Consider the following 25,887-nt stretch of genomic DNA (forward strand, 5'->3'; position numbering starts at 1 on the left):
TTTCCCTACCAGAGGGCTCTGTTCCCCTTCCAAGTGTTAGTGCCTCATGCCCCCCCTAAGGATTCTAGTGGATAAAGGGAAGTGGGCGTCTACTCTGGGCCAAGTCCCAACAGGAACCATCGTCAGGATGTGTCTGGCATTGGTCTGTCCAAGGCTATTGGGGAGGTGACTTATCTAAATACATATGTAGTTATGTATTTGCATAGTGTATAATGTAAGGGAGAGGGACTCCAACTCTGTTTCTGGAGCTGGGGTGAGGGGTAGGAGGTGATGGATGAGGAGGGAGGACTGGTAAAAGTGCCAAACTGGAGGGTAGCAGGGCCACAGACAAGATCATTCAAGGAACAGTGGTCAGTGGCAAAAAGAAAATGTCCCAACAGGGGAGGAGGAGGTCCCTGGCAGACCAGGCTCCCCACTGAAAGGCCCTCTAAATGGTGGCCAGTTGATTCTGTGATTATGTGGGGGGGGTGCAAATAGGTGAAAGAAATGGGGATGATTTTAGAGGAAATGAAATTCCCAATGTCCCTCCCATGTAAGGATCCATTTTGGAGGCAACAAGCTTGACTAAGGAATGTCAAGTCTGTTGCCAGGCCCCAGAGGAGCAGAGAGAGCTCCAGACCAGCTGGCCTTTGGAAGGAACGGGAATGGGGTTAGAGGTAGCATTGGCCCTCCTCAGCCTGTACTCTCCCGTTTTGCTTCAGGCAACCCACCTCCCTTCCCTGGGCCAGTCATTCTTTGAGGGGTCACTGGGTCCCCTGGAGTAAACAAGAAATTTGCCACAGTTTTAGTAACAGTTTTGCTTTTTATCTCATCAACGTACATTTTCATCTAACAGTCTAACAGCCTCACACTCCTCACCCCGGCCCAAGCCCTCACCCCCTCCAGCCCACCCCTGCCCAATCAGCATCTCATCTGCCCCAGGGGCAGGAAGCCAGGCACAGTGGTGATTCAAGGAGAGGGCAGCACCTGTGGGCTCTCCCAAGGGGAGCCCTCCCTGGAGAGTCCAGAAGCCAAAAAGGCCCAGGTAAGGAGAGGTTGAGGGCTGAGTCTCATTGGAAAGCAAGGTCTCCTGGGTCTCAGTCCCATTCAGTCTGTCTCCCTGGGTCTGTCCCTGCCAGTCAGAGCAGCAGCAGGGCAGAAATCCTCAGACAAGGGGACTTGTGGATAGAAAGGAACCTTGAGCCCAGTCCCACTCAGAGAGTAAGAGCAAGGCTGTTGCAACCCCCTTTCACGCAGGCCGGGTAGATGCTCTTGGGTGCTGCCTCCCAGCCTCTCTGATTCCAGGAGTGCAGGGACAGGCCCTTGTGATCAGCATCCTGGGACGTGCCACCCGGGAAGACAGAGGGCCAGTGCTGCTACCTGCAGCCGCAAGACTCCACGACCATGTCCTCATACTGCTTATAGACCACGTTGTTGGCGGAGTCAATGAAGAGGATGCTGATGGGACTCAGTCGTGTGGGCACACAGCAGGTTGGCGGTGTGGACTCAGGGTCCATGGAGTTCATCAGGGTCTGGATGACTGCATGGTTCGTGGGCTCCAGGTGGGAGCGCAAGGGGAACTCACATAGCCCCTCACAGTGGAAGGCCTCGTACTCAAGGGGTGCGATGATCCAGTCATCCCAGCCCATGTCCTTGAAGTTGACATGCAGCGCCTTCCGACTGCAGCGGGCCTTGGGGTTCTTGCTGGGCCGTTTGCCCTGGCGCGTGGCCAATGGGGCTCGCCTTTTTCGCCGCTGGCTGAACAGGTACTCATACACCGTCTTATCATCTTGACCCGAGCGGGCCTTAATCTCATTAAAGAACAGGTCCCGTTTCTTGGTGCGGCCAAATACCAGGAACAGGGCCTTCTCATGGACCTGCCTGGCTGCCCGGTCAAAGCCCAGGCCACGGAGGTCCACGGCCCGGCCCCGTTCCCAGGCCTCCAGCTCCAGGCACAGCTGGGCCGAGTTCTTAAAGTTTCGGAAGAGCTTCCAGATGTCGAACACCTCCCAGCCAGATCCGTCCAGGCCTGGCACGGAGCGCACATCCAGCAAGGCTGCCGGCTGCCGGCCGCTGGGGCAGCTGGACAGCTTCAGCTGGGCAGCCCGCCCGATGCCGGGGGCCACTGGCTTGGCCGCGTCCGAGGGCTTCTTCCGCAAGATCCGCAGCTCGGCCCCTAGCAGCCCATCCTTCTCCAGGGCACTAATGTCAAACACGTACCTCTGCTTTCTGACCACAGGACCTCGGTCATCTAGAGAGAACACCCAGAAGTCATTCCCTGCAACCTCACCAAGAGAGCCAGCCACCTCAGGGCCTCAGGGGTGGGCTATAGCTCTCTCCCCTCTGGAGACAGCTTTCTTTAACCTCTCCCCTACTCTGACAGAGGCCAAGACCCAAACCACTGAGAGCCTTTTTCAAAATAAGGGAGCTTCCCAAACAGCGGACCAAGTAGGGTTGTTTTTCCGTAGATGTGGCTGCGGTGATTTGAACGATTCCGGGTGTTTGTGGCAATGACAATGCATATCAGAGATGCATCAGCCTTAGAACTGCCTCTTGCTATCCCTCCCCACCTATTATCTCATATGATATCTTCGTTGGAGAGATAGGTGGAGTGGGTATTATAATTAGCTCTATTTTTTCCAGAGGAGGAGTCTGAGGCTCAGAGGAGTTAGGTGACTTGCCCCAGATCACCCAGCTAGGAAAAAGCAGAGGTGGAACTCCAGTGTAGAACATCTTATACGCAATCCTGAGCTGCTCCCACTCCACCTTAAGGAAGATCTTGGTGTTCCCATTCTGCAGATGAGGCACAGAGAGGGCAAGTGACTTGTGTAAGTTCACACAGATAGTTAACGATAAAGCTACAGTCCAATTTCCCTGGCTTCCTAGTCTGATGATTTTGTTGTGTACATGTCTTATCCTGCTGCATGTATGAGCGTGTGTGTGTGTGCGCATATATGTGACTAACGGGCTTATATGTGAATAAGAAAGGTAAAGTATAACGAGTGACGTGCGTGTATGATTGCGCTTGTGTGAATATTTGAACGATACGTATATGTGTGTGTGCATGCAAGACGATTCTGTGTGGGGCGCCTGGGTGGCTCAGTTGGTTAAGCGACTGCCTTCGGCTCAGGTCATGATCCTGGAGTCCCGGGATCGAGTCCCACATCGGGCTCCCTGCTTGGCGGGGAGTCTGCTTCTCCCTCTGACCCTCTTCCATCTCATGCTCTCTATCTCTCATTCTCTCTCTCTAATAAATAAATAAAATCTTTAAAAAAAAAAAAAAAAGACGATTCTGTGTGGACACGTAAGAGGGTGTGTGTTCACATGTGTACATGCGTGTGTGATTCAGCATGTGTGTATAAATATAAGGCTGTGCGTGTATGAGAAACTCTGTAGTGTGTCCAAATCAGCATACCCTCCTTCCTAAATATCAATTTGCCATTGGGAAGCTTTCATACATTGCTCTAGAAGGTGACTAATTAGGCCTTTAAACTCCCCATCTCCCCCTCTGCAAGTTCCCTTAGAGCTGGGGGGCACAAGGACTTATTTTATGAGCCTCCAAGGGGTCACAGCTTTCCCTGGCTTGGCAGGCAGCCACGCCACCTCCCCCACCCCAGCCAGACCTGCTGCCTCCTGGTTCCTCCCACCGTGTCATTCCCCCACGGGCCAGCTCTAATGAGGAGCCTCTCCCCATCTCCGCCCCCTCCCCCACCCTGCCAGCCAAAGTCCCAAGCCTCACAGAACCAGAGTGTAAGAGCTGCAGGCAACCCTGGCAATGAGTAATCCATCTCCCTCTTCACACTTACAGAGAAACTGAGGCCCTGAGAGGGGAAGGGACTTGCTGAGATCACACAGCAAGTGGGGAGGGAAAAGTCAAAACAGTAGCGCTAGGTGAGCATAGGGTGAGGTGAGGGGAACGGCCTCCCTCCCTCCCAGGTTGACGATAAAGATGATCTGTGTTTAGGACAGGACATAAAGTGTTCATTTTTGAAGGACTCTCAGAAATCCCCCGGCCCAACCCCCATAGAGTTGTGCAGATGGGGAAACCGAGACCCCACAGGGAAAAAGGACTCTCTCAAGGTCACATTGTGAGTTAGTCCCGTTGTCTGAGGATTTCTGCCCTGCTGCTGCTAAGTCTGCCATCCCCCAACCCCCCACCCCCACACCGTACTTTTAAATGTCACTCCACAACTTCAAGATGCCCCATTTACTGTCTTCACCCATCCTGCCTCCTCTGGCCCTAGCCTGAAGGCAAATTTGCAGAACCACGGGAACCTAGAGATTAATTTCTCTCTCTGCCATCTGAGAAAACCTACAAACCTCTGGAGCCTGGAAAGTCTGGCCAACCCACCTCAGAACAGAGCATGGCCTGGTAAGAGTCTTAAAGTATGGTCCCCAACTCTGCCACCAACTGGCAGGTCTTGTCTCCTCTCCGGGCTTCAGTAACCCCCTCTGCACCTTGCAGGAATTGGCTCTGACATGCCAGCAGCCTGGGACCGGGAATGTGGGAGGTAAGTCCCAGATACCACCCCAGGCCGATGCACACACTATCTCCCACCTGTGCAGTGTCGGGGCTCTGAAAGGCCCCTCCGCACATGCAGATGCCCCTCCCTCTCAGCCGTGCCCCTGCCACCCCACCCCCTCACCTTGCCCTTTGTCAATAAAGCTGGTGATGGTGTTGGCCAGGCCAGCCTCCAACTTCACGCTGCTGTTGCCTCCCTTTCTGTCAGCATCGGACAGCGTCCTGTACAGCGAGAGCATGTACTCGTGGGGCGTGATGGGGGGCGGGCGGAACGGCTCCTTGGGCTCTTGAGGGGGCCCAGTCTCCCTGGCCTTCTTCAGCAGGAAGGGGCTGGGGACAGATCCTGCCTTTGGAGGTGCCTTACCCCCAGGAAGCTGTCCTTTTGGGGTCACCGTCCGCGTTGCCGCCTGCCTTGTCTGGGAAGGGTGTCCTGGCTTGGGTTCAGGGCCACCCAATCTGGGGGGCAGCTTTTTGGGTTCATCCTTCTTGGGCTGTGTCAGGCCTCCTGTCTGCCCGGTGCCCCCCTTTGCCCTGGCACTGGCGGCCCCCCCACCATAGCTGTGACCCCCCGGCCTAAAGATGCTCCGGGCCAGAGGGGGCCTCTCCTTGGCTTCTGCTTTGGCCAAGCCTGGCCTGGCCCCCTGGGGTCTCTGGCCCAAGTCAGGGGCACCCAACACAGTGCAGATGAATTCCAGGTCCAGCCAAGCCAGGTGCCAAAGCAAGAAAGTGAGGAGTTTGGGGAGTCTCATCCTCTGGCCAGCCGCTGAATGACACCAGAGAGAAGGGCGGCAGCAGCGAAGGTGCCTCTGGTTTGGCAGGAAAAACCATGAACCGAGTGGACCCTCAAAAGCAGCGGCAGCAGCAGGAGCAGCAGAAGGAAAGGCTTTCTCCTCAGTCTGAGACTCTTTAAGTCTGCCGGGTGTGTGTTTGTATCCAGTCCCATAGTGGAAATGCTCTCGTATCCAGACGTGCACCGTCTCTAGTCAGCAGCTGAAAATAACTCGTTCTTGAAAGGAGAAAGCCGACCGCCCCCTTTCTCCTGCACAACTGACTGAGGGCTTGAAGGAGGCTTGTATAAGGCTGAGGGATTTTTCCAAGAAGGAAGAATGGCGTAATGCTGCCTGTGTGCTCCAGTTTTTTTTTTTTTTTTAAGTTTTGAATCCTTTCCAGTGAAAATACTTTACACACACACACACACACACACACACACACACACACACACACACACACACACACACACACACGCCTGCAGGTGCTCAGAAAAATCTTTTACAAACCTGAACTCAGGAATTGGAAACGGAATTCCAACCCAAACCAATTTAATTACTCTCTGATGTCATGCTGTCTAAACTCATTTAAGTGCGATATATTTATGTGAAAAAAATCACCGCTGCCCTTTCGAGGCCATGGCTCACGGGGGCTCTTGGCACAGAGCCCCGCAGCAGGGCTCTGGGCTTAGGGGGCCTCTCAGTCCGTGGAGCAGACTCAGGGGTCTTCACCTCCACCTCCAGGGGCAGCCCACCCCACCTTCCTGAGGAGAGATACTGAGGAATGAGCTCAAGATCTTAAGCCCCAGAAGCATGGGGAGTGTGGGTTTTCAGTTAAGTCCTTGGGGTGTTTTAAAGCAGTTTCAACTCCTTCGTCTAGTCTGGGGCCTGATTTGTTGTTGGGGGTGGTGGCAGAACAGATGGCAGCATTTACCCACAGTTGCTTTTATTTTAATAAACTTGTGGTGACCCAGAGACAGAAAAATATCTGTACCCACTACACCCCTCCCCCCAACTGCCATTGACGGAGCTCAGATGATTTCTTCAGGCTTCAGGGGGCACTGTCACCCCCGAGCCCACTCCTTCAATGGAGGCAGGTCCAGGGTGTACCTCACTACTACCCCAGCAAAGACAGACTCCCGAGTTTTGTTGGGAAGGACTGGCTGAGTCCAGAGGTGGCAGCCTCAGCCTGGGGCAGCAGCGGCCCCTGCAGGAGGCTGGAAAAATGATTTCCCCCTGGATGTTTTTCTGGTAGCTCTGGAAGAAGTCTGAATTTCAGCCGAACTCAGGGGGAAAGCTGTTCCCTTCACCTGAAACATCAACTCCCACAACTGGAGGAAGCCCGCCCCATCCTGAGAGCTTCAGCTGAAAACTCACCTCCTCTGGGAAGCCTTCCCTCATCCCCAGACAGAACCAACTACCCCCTCTTGTACCTGTTGCCGTTAACACTTGTCACACTGTAAGAAGCAGTGTAGAAGGAGTAATCAGGAACGCTTCCTTCTTAATCTGAGATCCTTTGAGCCTGCTTAATGGAGATCTGTTCTCACTCTAAGGTCACCAGATTGGTTTCCCAGCATGACCTGGCACAGAGTAGAAGCTCAGCGAGTGTGTGATGAATGAAAGATGAAACCGGGCTGGGGTGTCCAGGTGCCTGACCAGCCTTTTCATGGTGATGCTCCCGGATCCTCGCTGATCTTCGGAGCACAACAGCATAACTTGGCCATTTCAAGCTTCTGTGGTACTCCTGGGCCAGAATACCCCGTAGGGCCCCACCTCCCCATCTCAAAGGACCAAGGCACCATCAGGCACTCTTTGGGGGAGCTTTAAGAAAGAGCTGAATTCATTACTATCCCCCCCCAGTTGCCCAGATTCACAATACTTGGCTTCCCTTTGACTTGTCCACACTGAAGCAATCATCTCTGACATTCCTGCCTCTTCTCCATCCCCCACTGCCTCACCATCTAGGTCCTCACCACCTGTCCTACTATAATTACCTGGTAACTGGCTTCTAGGAGTCCAGGATCTCTCTGTTCCAATGCTCCCCTCTCTAAAACCTACCTACTGAAAAGTGCCAGCTCATGTGCCCTCTCTTCCACGAAGCCTTCCCCCATCCACCAGAAAATATGCACTCCTGAATTGCCATCATACATCTTCTGTGCTCCTTCCCGCTTTGGCAGCTCAGAGTTTACCCAGTTCTGCCTCTGCCCCCTGTTTTGAACACAGTTCATCTCTTCTACTCTGTGTATGTACTTTTTTTCATGTTTTTAAAATCATAACTTAATCCCTAACAACTGCGATAATTTATTTAAATTTCCGTCTCCCCCATTAGATGATGACGAGACTGTACCATATTTATCTCTCACTTATTCCCAGTGCTGGGCACAGGGTCCAGCACATAGCAGATTCTCAGTGTGTGTGATATGGATGAATAACTCTCTAACTGGACCTTATATACAAAAGCCATAATTTTCTACTTCAAAGTGTAATTACTTATGGACCTATCATGACTTCCCTGCTGGACTCTTGAGTTCCTTAAAAGAAGGGATTCTGTCTTGCCGCTTATCAGGCACTTTGTAAGCTTGGTTGGGTGAATAATTGAAGGGATGAATGAATCAAACAATGAAGATGTCCCAGCACATGGTTTGATAAGGAGTAAGGGCCCCTGGAGGCAAATTGGTTTGGCACCTGGGTTCTGCTAGATGCTTTAGTGCATTGTGTGATTTTTAGAAGCCTCCAAACCTGAGACTCTGAACAAGGATCGTGACAGTCCTTACATCATAGGGTGTTTGTGGGGATTCAATTAAATGAATCATAAAAGGTGTTAGCCTAGCACCTGACAAATATTCATAATAGATACTATTTATTCAGCAGGTAGTCAAATAAACTAGACTCTAGCCCTTGTAGTCCACTGTACTTTTTACTTTATCTTCACAATAATCCCATGATGACAGTGCTCCTAATATCTGCACTTCGCAGATGAAGAAATAGAAGTTCAGAAAGGTTAAATTACTTTTTAAGCTGAATTCCTGCTTTGACACATTTTGTGCCAAAGAATCCTAACCTGGCCTGTAGAAACACAAGAAGAAGTAAAAGGGTGGTGGGGGTGATTCTGGTATTCTTGGCTTTCAGTCAAGGTCTCATCCAATGTCCTGGGACTTCGGGGTGACAGGGAGGAGTCTCAGAGCAAGGACTATTGTTTGGGGATCAAGGAACTCCAGAAATGGGATGAGAGCAGGGAAAGGGGACTCTGAGCTTGCTGAGAAGGCCCTCTCCAGGGAGGAGCCCAGGGGACCGACCTGGCTCTCACTATAAAGGTGACTAATTACTTCAGTCCCCTCTGGTAATTGCAACCAGATGCTGCCGCTGGCAATGCTGCAGTCCCAACATGTTTAATTACTGGGACGCAGAGTCCCTTGGTCCCCCATGTCCCCCCACATCCCCCACCCCTGTCAGCAATATTAATGTCAAACTCGAGGTAGAGGATGGGAGCCTTGGGAAGCCACCGTCATGGAAACAATCTTCACAGTCCCTTCTGCCATGCAGAGCCTTTAACTTCTATATGTTTCCCCGTCCACTATCTCATTGGCAGGCCACAAAACATCCTCTTCAAGTTGGTGGGCCAGAGTATTATTATTACCCCCATTTCGCAGATGGGCAAACAGTGAACTGAGTAATCATCATAATAATCCTTTGCTTTTTTCAGGCACTTAGCAGTTCTCACAGTGGTTTCACATCCATGATGCTATCGGAACCTCCTGGGATCTCTCAGAGCCGGTCCAGCACACCACAGTGACTAACAGCAGAGCCTCCAGCCTCAGCTTACGTCCCGCCTGGGCCTCTAACCAATTGGGTGCCTGTGGATATTCATTCATTTATGTACTTCATTATTCAGCAGCTATATATTGGGTGCCTACCATTGTGATGGGTCCCACACCTAAGCACTGGGTATCTAGCAGACAACCAAGTCTGTCCTCGCATCCTGGTGAAAGAGACAGACAAACCAGCAAACAAATGCACAATTTCAGAGAATTCTAGATGCTGTGAAGAAAAATTAAGTAGGGTCAAAGGAATGTCTGTTTTAGATAGGAATGTCTCTTTGAAGGAGTGAAGTTTGAGCAGAGATCTGGATGTAGTGAAGGAATGAGCCATGCAAAGGTCTGGAGAATGATCATTCCAGGTGGAAGGAAAGGCAAATGCAAATGCCCTGAGGCAGGAATGTGCTCCCCGTATCTACGAACCAAGAGAAGTTGGTATGGCTGAAGCAGAGTGAGCAAGAGGGAGAGTGATAGGAGATGAGGTCAGATCATGCCAGGACCACTTCAAGTATGACCTTGCAAGCCAGAGAAAGGACGTTAGGTTTTATCTTAGTGTGGTGGGAAACCCAGTGGAGAGTTTCGAGAAGGAAAGTCTGATTTGTAACATGATTAAGAGCCAGCCTACCTACTTTTAATTCCTGGCTCCCCAATTCACCACCTGTGTAACCTTAGGCTAATTTAATCTCTCTGGGCCTCAGTTTCCTCCTATATAAAATGAGAAGAATAATAATATACCTACCTCATGGAATTGTTATCAATTGTTGTCGTAAATTCTTAGAACAGTGTCTCATGCATAGTAAGCAGTATGTAAATGTTACCTATCATCTATATTTTTTTAATTTTTTTAAAAAGATTATTTATTTATTTATTTATGAGAGAGAGAGAGAGAGAGAGAGAGCACAAGCAAGAGGGAGGAGATGAGAGAGAAAGAGAAGCAGACTCCCCGCTAAGCAGAGAACCTAATGTGGGGGCTCAATCCCAGGACCCCGGGATCATCACCTGAGCCAAAGGCAGACACTTAACTGACCAAGGCACCCAGGCGCCCCTTATCTGTATTTTTTTAAAATTCACTTCCCAGGACACCTGGCTGGCTCAGTCAGTAGAGCATACAACACTTGATCTTGGGGTTGTGAGTTTGAGTCCCACATTGGGCATAGAGATTACTTTTAAAAAAGTCACTTCTCTGAACCTGTTTCTTTACCTATAAAATTAGTATAAAAATATCTTCATTTATTTACTTTTAAAGATTTATTTATATATTTGAGAGAGAGAGAGATAGTGAGAGAGAGCACAGAGGGGGGAGGGGGCAGAGGGAGAGGGAGAAGCGGACTCCGCTGAGCAAGAAGGCCGATGTGGGGCTCGATCTCAGGACCCTGGGATCATGACCTGAGCCGAAGGCAGCCACTTAACCGACGGAGCCACCCAGGTGCCCCCAAAATATCTTCATCTAAGAACTAAATTGTATTTACATATGTAAAGCACCTTTCTTTCAGTGACCAGCATACAGTAAGGTGCTCCATAAATTATAGTTTAAAAAAAAAAAGGATTCAGTTGTTAATATGCTATCCTGTTCACAAATGAGGAAATTGAGTCTCAGAGAAGCGAAGTGACTGCCACAAGATCATATAGTTAGAAATGATAGAGGCAGGACTGAACACAGACACAGGACTCTGAATCAAGTGCTCTTCCCACAAGAAAGAAGGTTGATCTTTCCTGGTATCACCCTACATGTTAGGGTTTGGCTGGAAAGAGGGCCCAGAGTCCCTGACGCTCTCTCTTTGTTTCTTCTGATCTGTGGAGCCTGGCCCGTTCCCATCAAGGGAGCCCAGAGAGCCCCACACGAGCAGAGCCACATAATCCTTCCCCCAAACATCTTTCTGGTTTGTGTTGTTTAAACTTCCCAGGACGCTCCCCTAGTGAGCTCTCAATGGCTCCCCCAGCTGAGCTCCTCGGGAACTGCACCTTGTCAGAGCCTTGGCCTTCTAGGTCCATCCATCCCACCCGATATAATCTGGGAACTGTGTGCGGGTGTATGTGTGTTTCTGTCTGTTGCAGGTGTAGGGCACCAACAAAGTAACCATACATTCTTCACTTATTCTTTATTTCAAATATGTTTGTTTTAAAAGTAATTTAAAAACCCTTTTAAAAATTACACATATCAGGGGTGCCTGGGTGGCTCAGATGGTTAAGCGTCTGCCTTCGGCTCAGGTCATGATCCCAGGGTCCCGGTTTCGAGCCCCGCATCGGGCTCCCTGCTCCACCAGGAGCCTGTTTCTCCCTCTCCTTCTACTTCTCCCTCTCCCTCCCTCTCCCTCTCCTTCTACTGCTCCCCTTGCTTGTGCTGTCTCACTCTCTGTGTCAAATAAATAAAATCTTTAAAAAAAATTACACATATCAAAGAAATAATACAAATTTGTGATGACAAAAAATTTAAACAGTACAAAAGAATACACAGAAATACCCAGTTCTTCCAGTCTTTTGCGGAAGCAACCGCTCTTATCAGTCTCCTGGATAACTTTCTATGCAATATGAGGTATTTTTAAACACTTTTTAAAAAATATATATTTTATTTATTTATTTGGCACACAGAGAGAGAGCACAAGCAGGGGGAGCGGCAGGCAGAGGGAGAAGCAGGCTCCCCACAGAGCAGAGAGCCCAAAGCGGGATTCCATCCCAGGACCCTGGGATCATGACCTGAGCTGAAGGCAGACGCTTAACTGAGCTGCCAGATGCCCCTTAAAAACGTTTTATTGAAGTATGATACCCATACTGAGTATATTCTAATTACAAATTAGCTCATGATCATTGTAAAAAAAAAAAAAATTCAAACAATGCCAAAGCTTTTTAATTAAAAGAGACAGTCCCCTTGCACTGCTCCACAGTCTCCCTCCCTAGAGGTAACTGTTGATATTTGGGACCTGAAACCTTGTCATTCTTGAACTCAGAAAGCTCAGATTCTTGCTAGACTTCTTCTACTTCATCTCATTTTACCTCCCACATTGCACATAAAATTCTAATAGGTAAGTATTATTATCCCCATTTTGCAGCTGAGGGATCTGAGGCTCAGAGAAGGGTCTCAGGGGTTGGTTGCTCAAGGACACGAGGCAGAGCCACGTGTTCAACCCCAGGTGAGTGTGCCTGCCTCCAAGCCAAGTGCTCTTTCCACCATGTTCCTCCGCCTGATTCCTGTCTGGAATCTTAGAGCTTAGCTGCTGTGACACATGAGGTAGCAGGTAAAATCTCAGGTTAAAATATAATTAAGGGCTCATTTTTTTTTTGAAGAAGGAGAGGACCTGGTCCTGTGGGAGCTGTCACCAAGCATGCTTTACTGCCCAAGTCCAGAACGGTGATGAGAAGATGCCACCCACTTCAAGAGATGTCAAGCGTGGATGAGTTAATTACTTAAGAGTTTGACTTTGTAAGAAGGGGCCGGGACTAGAGTGAGACCTGCCCCCTGAGGCAGGGTCAGGACTAGGGGGAAAATAGCCAGCAGATGAAAGGGTCTGTATTATTATCCAATTCCCCAATCCAAGAAAATTCATACAATCCAACTGAGTGGCAGAATCAGCAAGAGGAGTGCCAGGAGGAAATCCCCGGCATTCAACAAACATCCTAGTCTCCTATACACCGCTGTGCCGTGCACATTGCTTGGAACACCCTTCCTGCCTTTCTCTGCTCAGCAGATTTACCCTTCACAAACAGGTTACAGCATCCCTACCTCTCTGAAGCCAGCCACTCCCTCTTTATAAAATTTACCACACTGTGTATACGAAACATGTGTATTTTCCTGCCTCCCATGTGAGTCTGTGAACTGAAGCTCTAGGCAGAGTCCATGTGTTACTGATCTTTGGGTCTCTTCCAGTGTCTGGCTCAGGATTTGGCACATAGTAGGTGCATCTTTGCTGCCAATGGTCATTTGTCTTCTTACTTCTGGGATCTCTTTTCCTCTCTAGGAGGCCTTACTGAACAGGACCCAGGATGGGCCTATGCAAGCTTTCTCTCACTTAGCCCCCATCTGGCCTACAGAAAACATTTCCTGGGGTGCCTGGGTGGCTCAGTCGGTTAAGCAGCCAACTCTTTATTTTGGCTCAGGTCATGGTCTCAGGGTTGTAAGATTGAGCCCCAAGTTGGCTCCATGCCGGGAGTGGAGCCTGCTTAAGATTCTCTTTCTCTCTTTCTGCCCCCACACCCAAAAAACAAAACATTCCCTGACAAATTCTGGGAGAGCAGGCCAACTCTAACATAGCAGCACTCTCCTGGGTCTGCCACCAAAGCAGTTATCAGGCTTGTCTCTTGTTGCTAGATTTCCCAGGCAGGAGGTAGATCCAGTCCCTGTGTTCTCCAACTGCAATGGGGACTGATTTGGCACTTCAAACCCTTCTGGAAGTTCCCTCTTCCAATCACCTGGCTTGAGCAGTTAAATCTTCTCCAAGAAGGGTGGGGACTCACAGCCAGAAATAGCTCCACACAAATTCTCTATCCTACACTCTCTTGACCCCATAGATAAGGGATTTAAGAACTTTAAAATACATTTTAGGCCGTTAGAAAAAAAATACATGTTTTTTTAGCACCTCACTTTGAAATTTCACATATATAATTTTAAAAAGAAAGAAATTCGGTCAGTCCAGGCAGCCTCTTGGCATGGGGTAGGGAGAATGTCTATAAATAATGAGCAAGGCTGGGGCGCAGGATCCATATTTTAGCCCTGGGAGAGGGTTAGGATATAAAGCATGTTCCAGAGATGGAATTTGGAGCATAAAGAAAGAAGCCCAGTTCACCTGGAGGGGACCAATGTTGATTTTCTTTCCATAGATCCATCATCTCTCCCTCTGATACAGCCTCCTCTGAGGACCTCTCCCCAGTCTGGTTCATCAGACAGATTCAACATGGCCAGGTGGATTAAGTCTTTTCTCAGAAGGCACTAGGGCCTCAAGCCATTCAAGTGATGTGTTTGATTACTCGTTTGCTTGTCCCAAAAGTTCCTGGCACTTTGAAGAACATTTGAAGGCTGATGTATTCTCAAAGTCTGGAGAACATTTAGGGGGGAATATTACCCACCTTCACACATCATTGAACTCCACTTTCTGCTCTAGCCCAGACAAAATACCCAGTTGTACTACTTTATGTTTTAATACGATTTCCAACTTTCTGTTAATACATTGTATTATTAACTAATATTAGTACATAATAGGTGCTCAGTAAATGTTTGCTGGGTGAATGAATAAACAAACAAGGCAATGAATAAACAAATCCCCCTTTGCAAAAATCAAAGATTAGTTTGGTTTTAATCCCCTTCTACTCCATTTACCCTTTATTGGTAGTCTGAAACCTATGTTCATTCCTTATAGTCTTAAAACATATTGTGTAGTTTGCTGATGGATTTTATTGCTGAGCACCTATTTTGTACCAGGGATTGTGCTGAGTACTAGAGATACACAGCCCTATGCAGTGCTTCTCAAATGTGTTCCCAATGTATGGCCTAAGGTATCTGCCAAAATGCGGATTCTGGGGCTCCATCCTTTGTAACACTGGGGCTGACTTGATTCATTCATTGAATGGATGCTTATTTAACACCCACCACGTATCAGGCTCTCTGCTAAATGCTGGGAATAAGTCAGATATAGTCTCCCCTCCTCATGAAGCTTAAACTTTGGAGGGGGAGAAAGATAATAAGTAAACCAAAAGATGATAGTAAGTGGAAAATGCTATGAAAGAAACAGTACTGTGATAGAAAATGATAGGATATTATTTTAAATAGCATGGTCAGGGAAGACCTAGCTGAGGAAGTATCATTTAAGCTGAGGCCTGAGGGAGGGAAAGGTACCAGTTAAACCTAGAGCTGGGGGAAAAGCTGTCTAGGTAGAAGGCATAGTATATGCAAATGCCCTGAGGCAAAGAGGTTGTTTCTTTTCTTTCCATTGCAAATACTGTTGTAGCGAACACTCTTGCACAGTTCCTGTTGCAGGAGTATTTGCCTGGGGTGGATTCCCACACCACTGATTCTTTGCATCTTTTTCTCTGTCCAGTGTCTGTGATGTTTCTTTTCTCCCTAGATAGTTTGCCTTTCAGAATCCGGGTCCTCCCCCTCCCTCCCTTTCCCCCCACTTACATTCTCTTTTTCTCAAAGTAACTGTTAAGAACTTTTGTTCTTATAGGAGAAAAAATACAGTATAGCTCTTTCAAAGTGTTCCCTTCTCAGGTTCTTTTGTCTGCAGATTGCGTTTCACTCCTACTGTCCATTCATCCATTCATCTAACTCACTCAGCACTTACTGAGCACCTGTTTTGTACCAGGGATTGTGCTGAGGGCTAGAGATACACAGCCCTATGCAGTGCTTCTCAAATGTGTTCCCCATGTATCGCCGAAGGTATCTGCCAAAATGCAGATTCTGGGGCGTCACCCTCGGTCTACTCACTCTCTAGGGGTGGAATCCAAGACTCTGCATTTTAAGAAGCTCCCCCATTTTTTGTTTTTGTTTTTTAATCCCAACTAAAAATTTAGAACCACTGAGGGGAAAAGAGGCAGGTAAATGAAATTTACAACTCCAAGAAAATGTTTTGATTGCTAATGCATTGATAATTTAAGCACAAAACGCTACAAAATAACACTTGGGTCATAGAGGTAAGAAAGAGTCCTCTAGAGGAAGTCAGGCGTACACAGAAAATTAGACAAACTACAGTTCTCCGGGATTATACATTCAGGCAAAGGCCACCCCGTGTAAGACGTGCGCGAAAAACAGTGCCGTGTGTGGAAACGGCACTAAGTATGCTATGAGTGTTGTGTTGCCTGAGGCTGCTTGGAGCTTGGAGGTCTGAATGCGAGAAAACCGTAGGAACTGGTCGTCTAGCAGGTTTTATCCCAACCCAGGAGCCGGTTCCCTCATTCCTCACGCAGTTCTTAATTGCATTCGGATTTGTGGGTGGAGCATTGAGCTGGCGCACGTAGAACCGGGACCCAGACACATGCGCAGTGTGTAACCTCGAAGCCAAAAGGGAGATGATTGAGAGCAAGATTTTTCTGTTACCAAGACTTCCCTTACGCAAATCCAGCAACGCTGGCTGTCCTCGTTTCTGGCCAGGGAATCTTATATCTCTTAATGTAATCTCACCGTTCCTTCTGGGCCACTCCAGTAAGTCGGCTGCCAGTACTCAACATGGCGGCAGGTCCCGAAGCGGCGCAATCCGCCAATGGGCCTCCTACTCGGGGGGCGGGGCTCTCCGCCGGGGCGGGAGCCTGGGGGGCGGGGTCTGGGCCGCGGCCGGGTGCTGGGCTCCCGCCCCCGGCCGGACCTTAGTGGCTGCATCTCCCGCTCCGGCGCTGAGGATCACGCTGGAAATCGCGGGAGCCGAGCGTGGTGAGGTGGGGCCTCAAGGGCAGGCGGGAGGTGCCCGGGTTAACGGTCCGAGGCCCAGAGACGCGCCTGCGAAGGGCGCCTTGTGGAATCCCGTTCGAGCAGCGGCTTCCCGTTCCCCGGGAGGGATCCGAGGCCCAGAGAGGGTCTAGGACCCTTCCTAGGGATTCCGGCCCCTTGCCTCCGCGTCCACCACTCTGGGCTCGAATTCGCGCAGAAAGGGATCTTCCAAACCCTCGTATCCAACAGCTGCGAGTCCGGGGGTGTCAGGAAAAGGCGCTGTGCTCTGCTGCGCGCGTCTCGCTCCCGCCTCCCAGAATTTTGTGGCTCCCTCTGCCCTTGGGGCTTTGCACGTGATCTGTCCTAAAGCCCAGTCGCATCTGCGCCCAGCTCCGGAACTCTGGTTCTTCGCGACCCAACTCAGATATCGCGTCCTTGGAAACCTTTCCCAACCGCTTTCTGCAGGCGCTGTTAATCCCGCTGCTTGGTTTTTTTTGAACTCGTTGCACCGAGTTATTCTTCCTGCCCCTCTTGTACAGCCGTGCACTTGGGGCGTTATGCCTTGCCTTTTTCATCTCTATATTCCAGAGTCTGGCACATGATGATATTAATAATATTTCCTAAATAGTCACGAAGCGTCAAGTGCTACTAAATGCATTACATATGAAGGCCTATTTAGTCCTCACAGCAATTTCATAAAGTGGGTTCTATATCTTCACATTTTATGCATGAAGAAACAGGCATTCGTGGATCATTTTGCCTAGAGTTCCACAACTAATTAGTGAGTGGAGCTGGGAAATGCATGCTAGGCTGTGTGTCCCCAGAGCTTGTGATAATTTTACTGGATTGCCTTTGGGTTCGATAAATATCTATTGAATTGTTTTTTATTTTAACCCCATGTGTTACAGGGGCCACGGTTATGATGTGCATTTGACTGAGAGAGCTTGGAAAGGAGAATTAATGTTCCCAAATATTTAGAGTGAGTTTGTGACAAAATCCGGGCTAGAACCTACTGCCAGCACTCTGTTCCTAAAAGCACATCTACCTTTCTTTGCTCCTTTTCCATCAGAGAGCTGCAGACCAAGACCTCATCATTTCACGGCCTTTAGAAAGTACCCCTCAGAGCTGTGATTTCATATTTCATGATTTAGGAGGCAGCTTAATGTAATGGATTAAGTCTAGAGTTTGGAAGCAGATTGGGGTTTCATGTTTGCTCGGCTACCAATCATTTATATCCCTTCCATTTTTGAGCCTCATTTTTCTTGTCTGCAAAATGAAGACAATGACCTTATCTCAGAGGTTTTTTTGTGTGTGTGAAAATTGCAAATAATTGTTTTGAGAGAGTAAAGTGCTATGTAAGCTACATGGTCTGTTTTTTAACTTTAGAATGTTATAGAGCTGTGAGCGTTTTGTAGGACCATTGGTGATGTGGATCATGTTACCTAATTCCCTTACATTCTTTCATTCAGTCAGTCAAATATTTAATGAGTACCTGCTATATACCAGGCACTGTTTTAGGAGCTGGGAATATAGCAGTCAATAAAACTATTCTTGTACTTGGCAAATTTACATTCTTATAAGTATATTACAAAATAATCAGATAGGGACAGATAACACATGGTAAGGTAAATAGAAATACCAGTGTGTGTGGAGGGGTGGTGGTATTTTATATTTGGTGGTTACGGAACAACTTTGGAGAAGGTGACACTTGAACAAAGATCTGAACGTGGTAAGGGAGCAAGCGAATCAAGAAGAGAACTGGAGGAAGAGGCTCAGAGATGAGTGGGTGGCTTGGTGTGTTGCAAGCACACGCAGCAAGGAGGGCTGTATGGCAGGAGCAGAGTAGGAAATGGAATTAATTAACGACTGGAGGCTGGGATCAAATAATTAGGAGCCAGTAGGCCATGAGGATGGGTTTGGTTTTTCCTCTGAGTAGCCATTGGAGGGTTCTGAGTTGCATAATCTGTCACTGTTTTAAAAGGATCACTCCCTGATTACTCTGTTGAGAAGGAACAAATTCCAACAGTCTAGGAAGCTTTCGCAGTAATGCAAATGTATTAATTCTCTATCGCCGAGCAAGAAATCACCCCCAAATTTAGCGGCTTGAAATAGCAATTGTTATCTCATACAGTTGTGGATTAGAAATCTAGGAGTGGGGCACAGTCGGGTTAAGCCTCCGACTCTTGGTTTTGGCTCAGGTTGTGATCTCGGGGTTGTGGGATCCAGCCCTGCATCGGGGCTCCTTGCTTGGGATTCTCTCTCCCACTCCCTCTGCCCCTCCTGCTCTTGCTCTCTCTCTCTCTCAAAATAAATAAATCTTTAAAAAAAAAAGGAATCTAGGAGCAATTTAGCTGGGTGTTTATGGCTTAGGATCTGTCGGGAGATGGTAGTCAGGTTGATGGCTGTTCTACTCCCAGGATGTTTCCTTACTGCTGGGCCTTTCCATGGAGCTGTCTGAGTGTCCTCAGGACATGGTGAAGAGAGAGAGAGAGGCCATAGTGCCTTTTATGAACTTTTCTTGGAAGTCATTTCTACTTTATTCAGCTTCATTAACTTTATTCCAGTTCCTACTCAAGGAGAGAGAATAGGCTGTGCCTCTTGAAGGAAGAAATATCAAAGAATTTGTGGGCGTACCTTAAAGCCACCACACCAGGCAAGAGAAAGTGGGTTGGCTCAGGATGGTGGCCCGGCGGGGGGGGGGGGGGGGGGGCGTTGAAAAAATAATGGGATCTGGTAGAGCCAACAGGATTTGCTGATAGATTGGTTACAGGTTGTGGGACAATGGAGTAAATATGACCATAGGCTTTGGGCTTGAGCAGCCAGAAGGATGGAATTGCCATATACTGAAACGGGGAAGATTGGAGGAGCAGAAGTTCATTTTTGGACAGGTTAACTTTGAGGTGCTTGTTAGACAGCCACGTGGAGAAGTTAAATAGGTGTCTGGACTTAGTCTAGGAGTGTGAAGTTCCAGAGGGAAGCATGGCCTGGAGACCTAACACGGGGAGTCATGGGTGTTTAGGTGCTATTTTAAGTCATGAAACTGGATGAGGTTGCCCCGGGAAATGAATGTAGATGGAGGAGAGGCCGGAAGCCTGAGCCCCGGGGCCTCCAACCTTGTTGGGGAGATGAGAAACCAGCAAAGGAGACTAAAGGAAGAGGCCAGAGAGGTGGGAGAAGAAAAGGGAGAGGCCCCACACGGGAGATTTATGGAAGGGGCCGCAAGCTATTTTTTTTTTTTTGGTTCCCAAGAACCAAAAAAAAGAATTCATATAAAATATTCCAGATAAATCAGTTTTAATCTTCATCTTCCTCCTCTCCCTCATCCTGGTTCATCTGGAAGTAACACAATCAATCACATAGATTATTCCCCTTCAAATATTTTGTGGTGGGATATTTCAAATACCTTTTGGAAAAAGGCTCCTCAGAAGTTACAGTAATCTTGCGCTTGGTTACCCTCCACGGAGATTCCCAGCTTTTCCATTCACTTTGATTCTCCCTTGAAGAAATGGCTCAAAATTGGCAGCATCCATGATTTCATCTTCTACAAGTTGAGTAAACCTCAGAACTCACTTTTTTTTTTTCTGCAACCCCCCCACGAGCGTTTTCACGGGTGCCATGGTGTAGTGGAGGCAGAATACATGCTAATTTTTTGTGTGTGGAATGAGAAACAGAAATTGTCTCTGCAGACAAACATACATAGTTTCTTTGCTCAGGAAGTAAAAAGTGTTGTGCCCTCAAGCATTTTCCCTTTTTTGCTGTAAGTGACAGATTCTATTTCATGATACTAGTCCCATCCCAGTCCTTGCAGTATATACACCTCCAAGTCTAGGTGGTGTTGCTTCTATTTTATTTTATTTTATTTTATTTTATTTTATTTTATTTTATTTTTTATTTTTTTATTTTTTTTTAAGTCTCATGCGTTTGTGTTTTTTTTTTTAAGATTTTATTTATTTATTTGACAGAGAGAGAGAGACAGCACAAGTAGGCAGAGTGGCAGGCAGAGGGAGAGGGAGAAGCAGGCTCTCCGCCGAGCAGGGAGCTGGACGTGGGGCTTGATCCCAGGACCCCGGGATCATGACCTGAGCCGAAGGCAGCCACTTAACCGACTGAGCCACCCAGCCGCCCCTTTATTTTATTTTTTAAAGATTTTGTTTATTTGACAGAGAGAGACACAGCGAGAGAGGGAACACAAGCAAGGGGAGCGGCAGGCAGAGGGAGGGCGGGGAGCCCGATGCAGGGCTCGATCCCAGGACCCTGGGATCACGACCTGAGCCGAAGGCAGACGCCTAACAACTGAGCCACACAGGCGCCCCAGTGTTGCTTCTATTTTAAACTTTATTTAAATACTCCTTTTGGAGTATTTCCAAATACTAAACTAATTTAGTAAGGGGAACTAAACATAACGTATATCACTCTTCTGTTAGGTTCCACCCTAGGTTCAGAGGTTACTGCTCCTTCCCATCTGGTTCTTAGCAAAAGGAGGCCAGTCTTGCTCATGTCTGTATCATGGTGGCAGACTGCCAGGAACTGAGCTCCAATTCATAAGCATTTATGGGATAAGTTAATACATAAAAGAAGTGAATCGTTTTCCTTTTTCTGTCTATTCAGTGCTTTACAGTTTACAGAACATGCTGACATCCATTATCTCATGTGAATGCGATCCATGCTGTTACCATTTGCCAACTACTGACCTTTTCCTTTGCTGGGGGGACACTGAAATCTACCTTTCTTTTGGCGCTCTGCTAGTTTGTTCTCTGGGAGATCTGACAGAGTGTTAATAAAACAGTGCTGAAGTGAATCTGGAGGAAACTCAAAACTAAATCTCAATTTCAGAATGCTTTTGATGTCATTTTTCTCTGTGCGTTCCCTCTTTTTCTTCTAGTTTTAATGAACTTAAGTTTTATGGGGATTTTTTTTGTTTTGTTTTGATCGTAAAACACTTCAAATCATTTTTAAGATAAACTATTTTTAGGACAATATTAGATTTATAGAAAAATTGCATAATACAGAGAGTTCCCATATGCCCTACACCCCATTTCCCCTATTAGTAATATCTTACATTTGTATGGTACATTTGCTACAATTCCAAATCATTTTTTGAGGTAAATGGAGCATATAAATAAAACATGAACAAAATGAAGTTACTGCATTTCTGGAGGCCTCAGTTTCCTTATCTGTAAAATGGGAGGATTGGACTAAATTTTTAAATAGCTCTAAAATTTTTAAGTTATCTGAAGTAAAATAATCATATAATTCTAATATAATTCCACTTCTTGACTGGAATATTACTATCACCTTCCCAAATAATGTATACATGTTAACACCGGCCTTTTTTTAAAAAAGATTATTTATTTGAGAGAGCACACATGCACAAGCAGGGGGAAGGGCAGAGGGAGAGGGAGAGAGGAAGCCGACTCTGTGCTGAGTGCAGAGCCCAACGCGGGGCTCGATCTCACAACCCGTGAGATCATGACCTGAGCTGAAACCAAGAGTCGGACGCTTAACTGACTGAGCCACACAGTCACCCCTCCATGTTAACAGCGGCCCTAGCCTCATCCTAAGAGATGGTTTAGTATGAGAATTCTGGGGACTGTGGCAGAGCTGCCTGTGGAGGTAGTAGGTTGAACTATATGACATTACCATTTTTGTAGGTTAAAAAATGGGCAAATATTGGCAATTTTGTATGGTTCAATCAAACATTGGGGGGTAGGAACTCCAAGGAGGGAGAGGGAGCCCTTGGCACCTCTGAGACTCCCAGTGCATGCAAAAGCCCAGCGCCAGCCCTCACGGTATCAGGAGAGAAAGGGCCCATCAGGTCCCCTGAAGCAGCTCAGAGCTACTTTTGCTGCCGGCAGTGTTGGCAGCAAGAGTGGTTTCCCAGCAGGGTTGTGCCTCCTTCGCAGGCAGAGACTGAGCCAGCATTTCTCAGAGCCACGGTGAGCTGGTTGACACAGCCGTGGTGGAAAGGAAGGGCAGAAAAGGAGGATCTTTGGAGTGTGGGGGAAGACTGCATTCACCCGGGTCAGAGGCTAGGAAGAGGCAGCCTGGGGTATTGGTGCCACCCTACTCCTGCTGCTTTTTGCACTTTCCTTATGCGCTACTACAGGCTCTTCTGTTGTCCAGGAGGTAATGTAAATTAGTAAACGGAGTTTTCCTCCATAACTCTTACAAGAAAAGCAACAGCACAAGTGCAATGATAAATGACAACTAAAATCTGCTATCAGTGTGAGGGAGAGAATGGGAGGGGGTGGGTGGGGAGGTGAGGGCAGGGGGAGACCAGTGAACCAGAGAGCATATGCCCTCTCTAAGGGGGCAAACACTTCACAGAGTGGTGGTTTTTGCAGCTGGTTGTTGCCTTGTAGGAATGCGGGTCACGGGTCACTGGGTATTCTGATTTTCCAAAGGAGTCAGAAATAATTTTTTTTTTTAAAGATTTATTTATTTATTTATTTGAGAGAGAAAGTGCGCGTGCACAAGTGGGAGGGGCAGGGAAAGGGAGAGAGAATCCAAAGTGGACTCCGAGCTGCGTGCAGAGCCGGGCTCGGGGCTCAATCCCACAACCCTGAGATCTTGACCTGAGCTGAAACCAAGAGTCAGCCCCTCAACCGTCTGTGCTACCCAGGCACCCCCAGAAATAAGAATTTCTGTACACTTGATCTTAGCCAAAAGGCCGAGAAGCGATGAGAAATAAGAATTTTTGTATGCATTCTCCCAGTGGTAAATGTTTGTACCTAATTTGAATTCTTTTTTTTTTTAAGATTTTATTTATTTATGGGGCGCCTGGGTGGCTCAGTTGGTTAAGCGACTGCCTTCGGCTCAGGTCATGATCCTGGAGTCCCAGGATCGAGTCCCACATCAGGCTCCCTGCTCAGGAGGGAGTCTGCTTCTCCCTCTGACCCTCCCCCCTTTCATGTGCTCTCTCTCTCCATCTCTCATTCTCACTCTCTCAAATAAATAAATAAATAAAATCTTTAAAAAAAAAAAAACTTAAAAAAAAAAAAGATTTTATTTATTTATTTGTTTGACAGAGAGAGAAGACAGTGAGAGAGGGAACACAAGCAGGGGGAGTGGAGGGGGAGAAGCAGGCTTCCCACTGAGCAGGGAGCTCGACGCAGGGCTCGATCCCAGACCCCTGGATCATGACCTGAGCCGAAGGCAGATGCTTAACCTAACCCTAACCCTAACCCTAACTCTAACTGAGCCACCCAGGCACCCCCCTAATTTGAATTCTTAAAAGCTTGACATGGGCCACATAATGGTTGAAAAGAACCAGCAGGCCTCATTTGTAACCTCTGCTAAGGGTTTAGATCTGCCTGGAGTGAGGCCCACATGCATTTCTTCAACGTACTAATGACCGAAATGAATTAGACAGCTTCTGCTTTTGAGGAATTCACAGATCAGTAGAGAAGATAAACAATAATGATAAAATGTAATATAGTCATTAGGCTCTCTCTATTATATACACAGTTATACATATAAATATCACATAGATATGATATATATATGTGTAATGTCATGTATGTAGCTATAAAAGTGATCAACTCTTCCTGGGTACATCTGGGATGACATGATAGGAGGTGGCATTTGAGCCAGGATGTAGGAAGTCAACAGTTTGGTGCATTAAAGGAATTTGGGGCCCCTGAAACTCCCACTGTATATGCAAATGTTAGATTTGCATTTGCTGTATATACTACTTTCTTCAGATGTTCACACTGATGGGCTGCTGGCTGGACCAAGAGGGCAGCTCTAATATTCTATTATCTTGATAGGTAATTGGGAAAACAAATATTCCTTAACCCTTCTGGTGGGTGTCTCATGTTTCAGGGTTAATAAAATAAGAACTCTAACCTACCCACCTCCTCCCAGGTTATCATGTATTTTAGAGGCCTCAGAAACTCTGAGGTCACGTGGCTGGAAGCCCTCATCTTTGGAGGAGGGCCTGAAAGGGCAATGGTATGTCCGAGATCCCAGAGCCCATTAGAGGCAGAGCTTGAATTGGCACCCCAGACTCTTCCTGACCACCATGCCTCCCCCTCTACTATGTCTCTCCCAAGCTCTCTGCTTAGGCTGGTGTCCCTCCCTCTCCGTCTCCCCTCTGCCCCTGTGGGTGGTGCGTTGCCCTGTTTTCGCCCAGTTTGCTATCCTACTGAAGCTGATTCCTTCCCCTGCGCCCCCCACACACACACCCCCACTCTCTTAATGGGTCCCGGGCCTGAAATACCTGCTACTCTGTTTCTTCGTCAGAGAGTCAGACTTGCTTGTATTCAAATCCCTAATCGACAGAATGCCAACTATACGAACTTGGACAACTTGTTTAACCTTTTAAATTTCTTAACTGAGGTTTAACCTTTGTAAGCTTCGGTTTCTTCGTCCAGGTACAAAGAGTTATAATATTACCTACGCTGAAGTGTGATAGGAAGGCATTGGAAGGTTCCAAGATTCTTGTGATGACAAAATGACCTCGTACGGGTAAAGCACTTAACTGTGACTGACCTGTAGACATACTTGACAAGGATTAACTGTGGTGATGATGATTCACACAGTTCAAAGACCACCGGATTGGGTTAAATGCCCTTCCACTGTTTTCCCTTACTATCCTGTAATGTCTCTGTTATGATTACACAGACTACATTGTGTTGTGATTGTGTCTTTCTCCCCTACTAGATTAGAAACGCCTTCAGTGATTCCTTCCACAGATGATTAGGCACTGTGCCAGGCACCAAGGGTAGGTGGTAAACCAGTCACTCTTGGTCTAGTGCAGAGTTCCAGAAGGCGTGCCAGAAAACACTGGTCCCTTAGCACCCCCCCCCCCTTAGAGATTAGGGTCCATGTTAGTATTTTAAAGGCTCTCATGGGTCCTGTAGTAAAGGAACCCATTTACTTTGCCCAACCCCAGCTTTGCCAGACCTAGTGAGTATTTGATGAGTAAATTTGAATCACTTACACATTCCTTTCAGCTCTTCTGTGTGCTTTGGTCCCCAGCTCAAGAGGAGGCCCAAGTGGCACAGCAATGATTAGAGACCTTACTGGGAGTGAGCAGCCTCTGGCTGGATAGGGGCCTGTGGGCTTAACCTGTCTGGTGCTCCCATGGAGACGGGAGGCCCTGAGTTGAACAGTATGAAGCCCCACACACTGCAGCTGGTGCTGGAGGAGCAAGTACTGGCGCTACAGCAACAGATGGCGGAGAACCAAGCAGCCTCCTGGCGGAAGCTGAAGAGCTCCCAGGAGGCCCAGCAGAGGCAAGCAAGCCTCGTGAGGAAGCTGCAGGCCAAGGTGAGGCAGCGGCCTTTGCAGGGAGGTAGAGAACACGGCCGAGCGCTAGGTGCTGAGTGGGATAAGGGTTCCAGGAGACAGAGCCTTGTGGTGGGAATGCCCCTAACCAGCCCCTCCTGTGATGCTCACAACTACTCCGTGAGAGATCTGTCCTGTTGCTTTTAAAGATGGCAGTCACAA

At 47.8% G+C, this 25,887-nt stretch overlaps 2 protein-coding genes across 9 annotated transcripts in view; one reads left to right on the forward strand and one right to left on the reverse strand.

Moving 5' to 3' along the window:
* Window positions 1-908: 908 nt before the first annotated feature.
* On the reverse strand, window positions 909-5,381 carry GDF5 (growth differentiation factor 5). The gene is made up of 2 exons (XM_027621027.2): window positions 4,626-5,381; window positions 909-2,230 (listed from the first exon to the last, which is right to left on the reverse strand). The coding sequence occupies exons 1-2, from the start codon at window positions 5,248-5,250 to the stop codon at window positions 1,356-1,358; spliced, it is 1,500 nt and encodes a 499-aa protein (XP_027476828.1). The 5' UTR covers window positions 5,251-5,381; the 3' UTR covers window positions 909-1,355.
* Window positions 5,382-15,607: 10,226 nt separating this feature from the next.
* CEP250 (centrosomal protein 250) overlaps window positions 15,608-25,887 on the forward strand; it is a 53,297-nt gene continuing 43,017 nt past the window's right edge. For 4 of the 8 annotated variants that reach the window (XM_027621020.2, XM_027621022.2, XM_027621021.2 and 1 more), the window contains exon 1: window positions 25,522-25,707. In XM_027621020.2, coding sequence (XP_027476821.2) covers window positions 25,522-25,707 — 186 coding nt within the window. Of the gene's footprint in view, window positions 16,443-17,342; window positions 17,414-24,614; window positions 25,160-25,416; window positions 25,708-25,887 lie in introns of those variants that run through there. The other 4 variants (XM_027621016.2, XM_027621019.2, XM_027621017.2 and 1 more) reach the window with 3 other exon arrangements.

This window comes from Zalophus californianus, chromosome 8 (genome assembly GCF_009762305.2).
Source record: "Zalophus californianus isolate mZalCal1 chromosome 8, mZalCal1.pri.v2, whole genome shotgun sequence".
In the NCBI taxonomy this organism is placed as follows: Eukaryota; Metazoa; Chordata; class Mammalia; order Carnivora; family Otariidae; genus Zalophus; species Zalophus californianus.

Coding starts and splice junctions, on each gene's coding strand:
- GDF5 (XM_027621027.2), bottom strand. CDS start 5,250: ATGAGACTCCCCAAACTCCTCACTTTCTTGCTTTGGCACCTGGCTTGG. Junction 2,231..4,625: donor CTTTATTGACAAAGGGCAAG/GTGAGGGGGTGG, acceptor TGTTCTCTCTAG/ATGACCGAGGTCCTGTGGTC.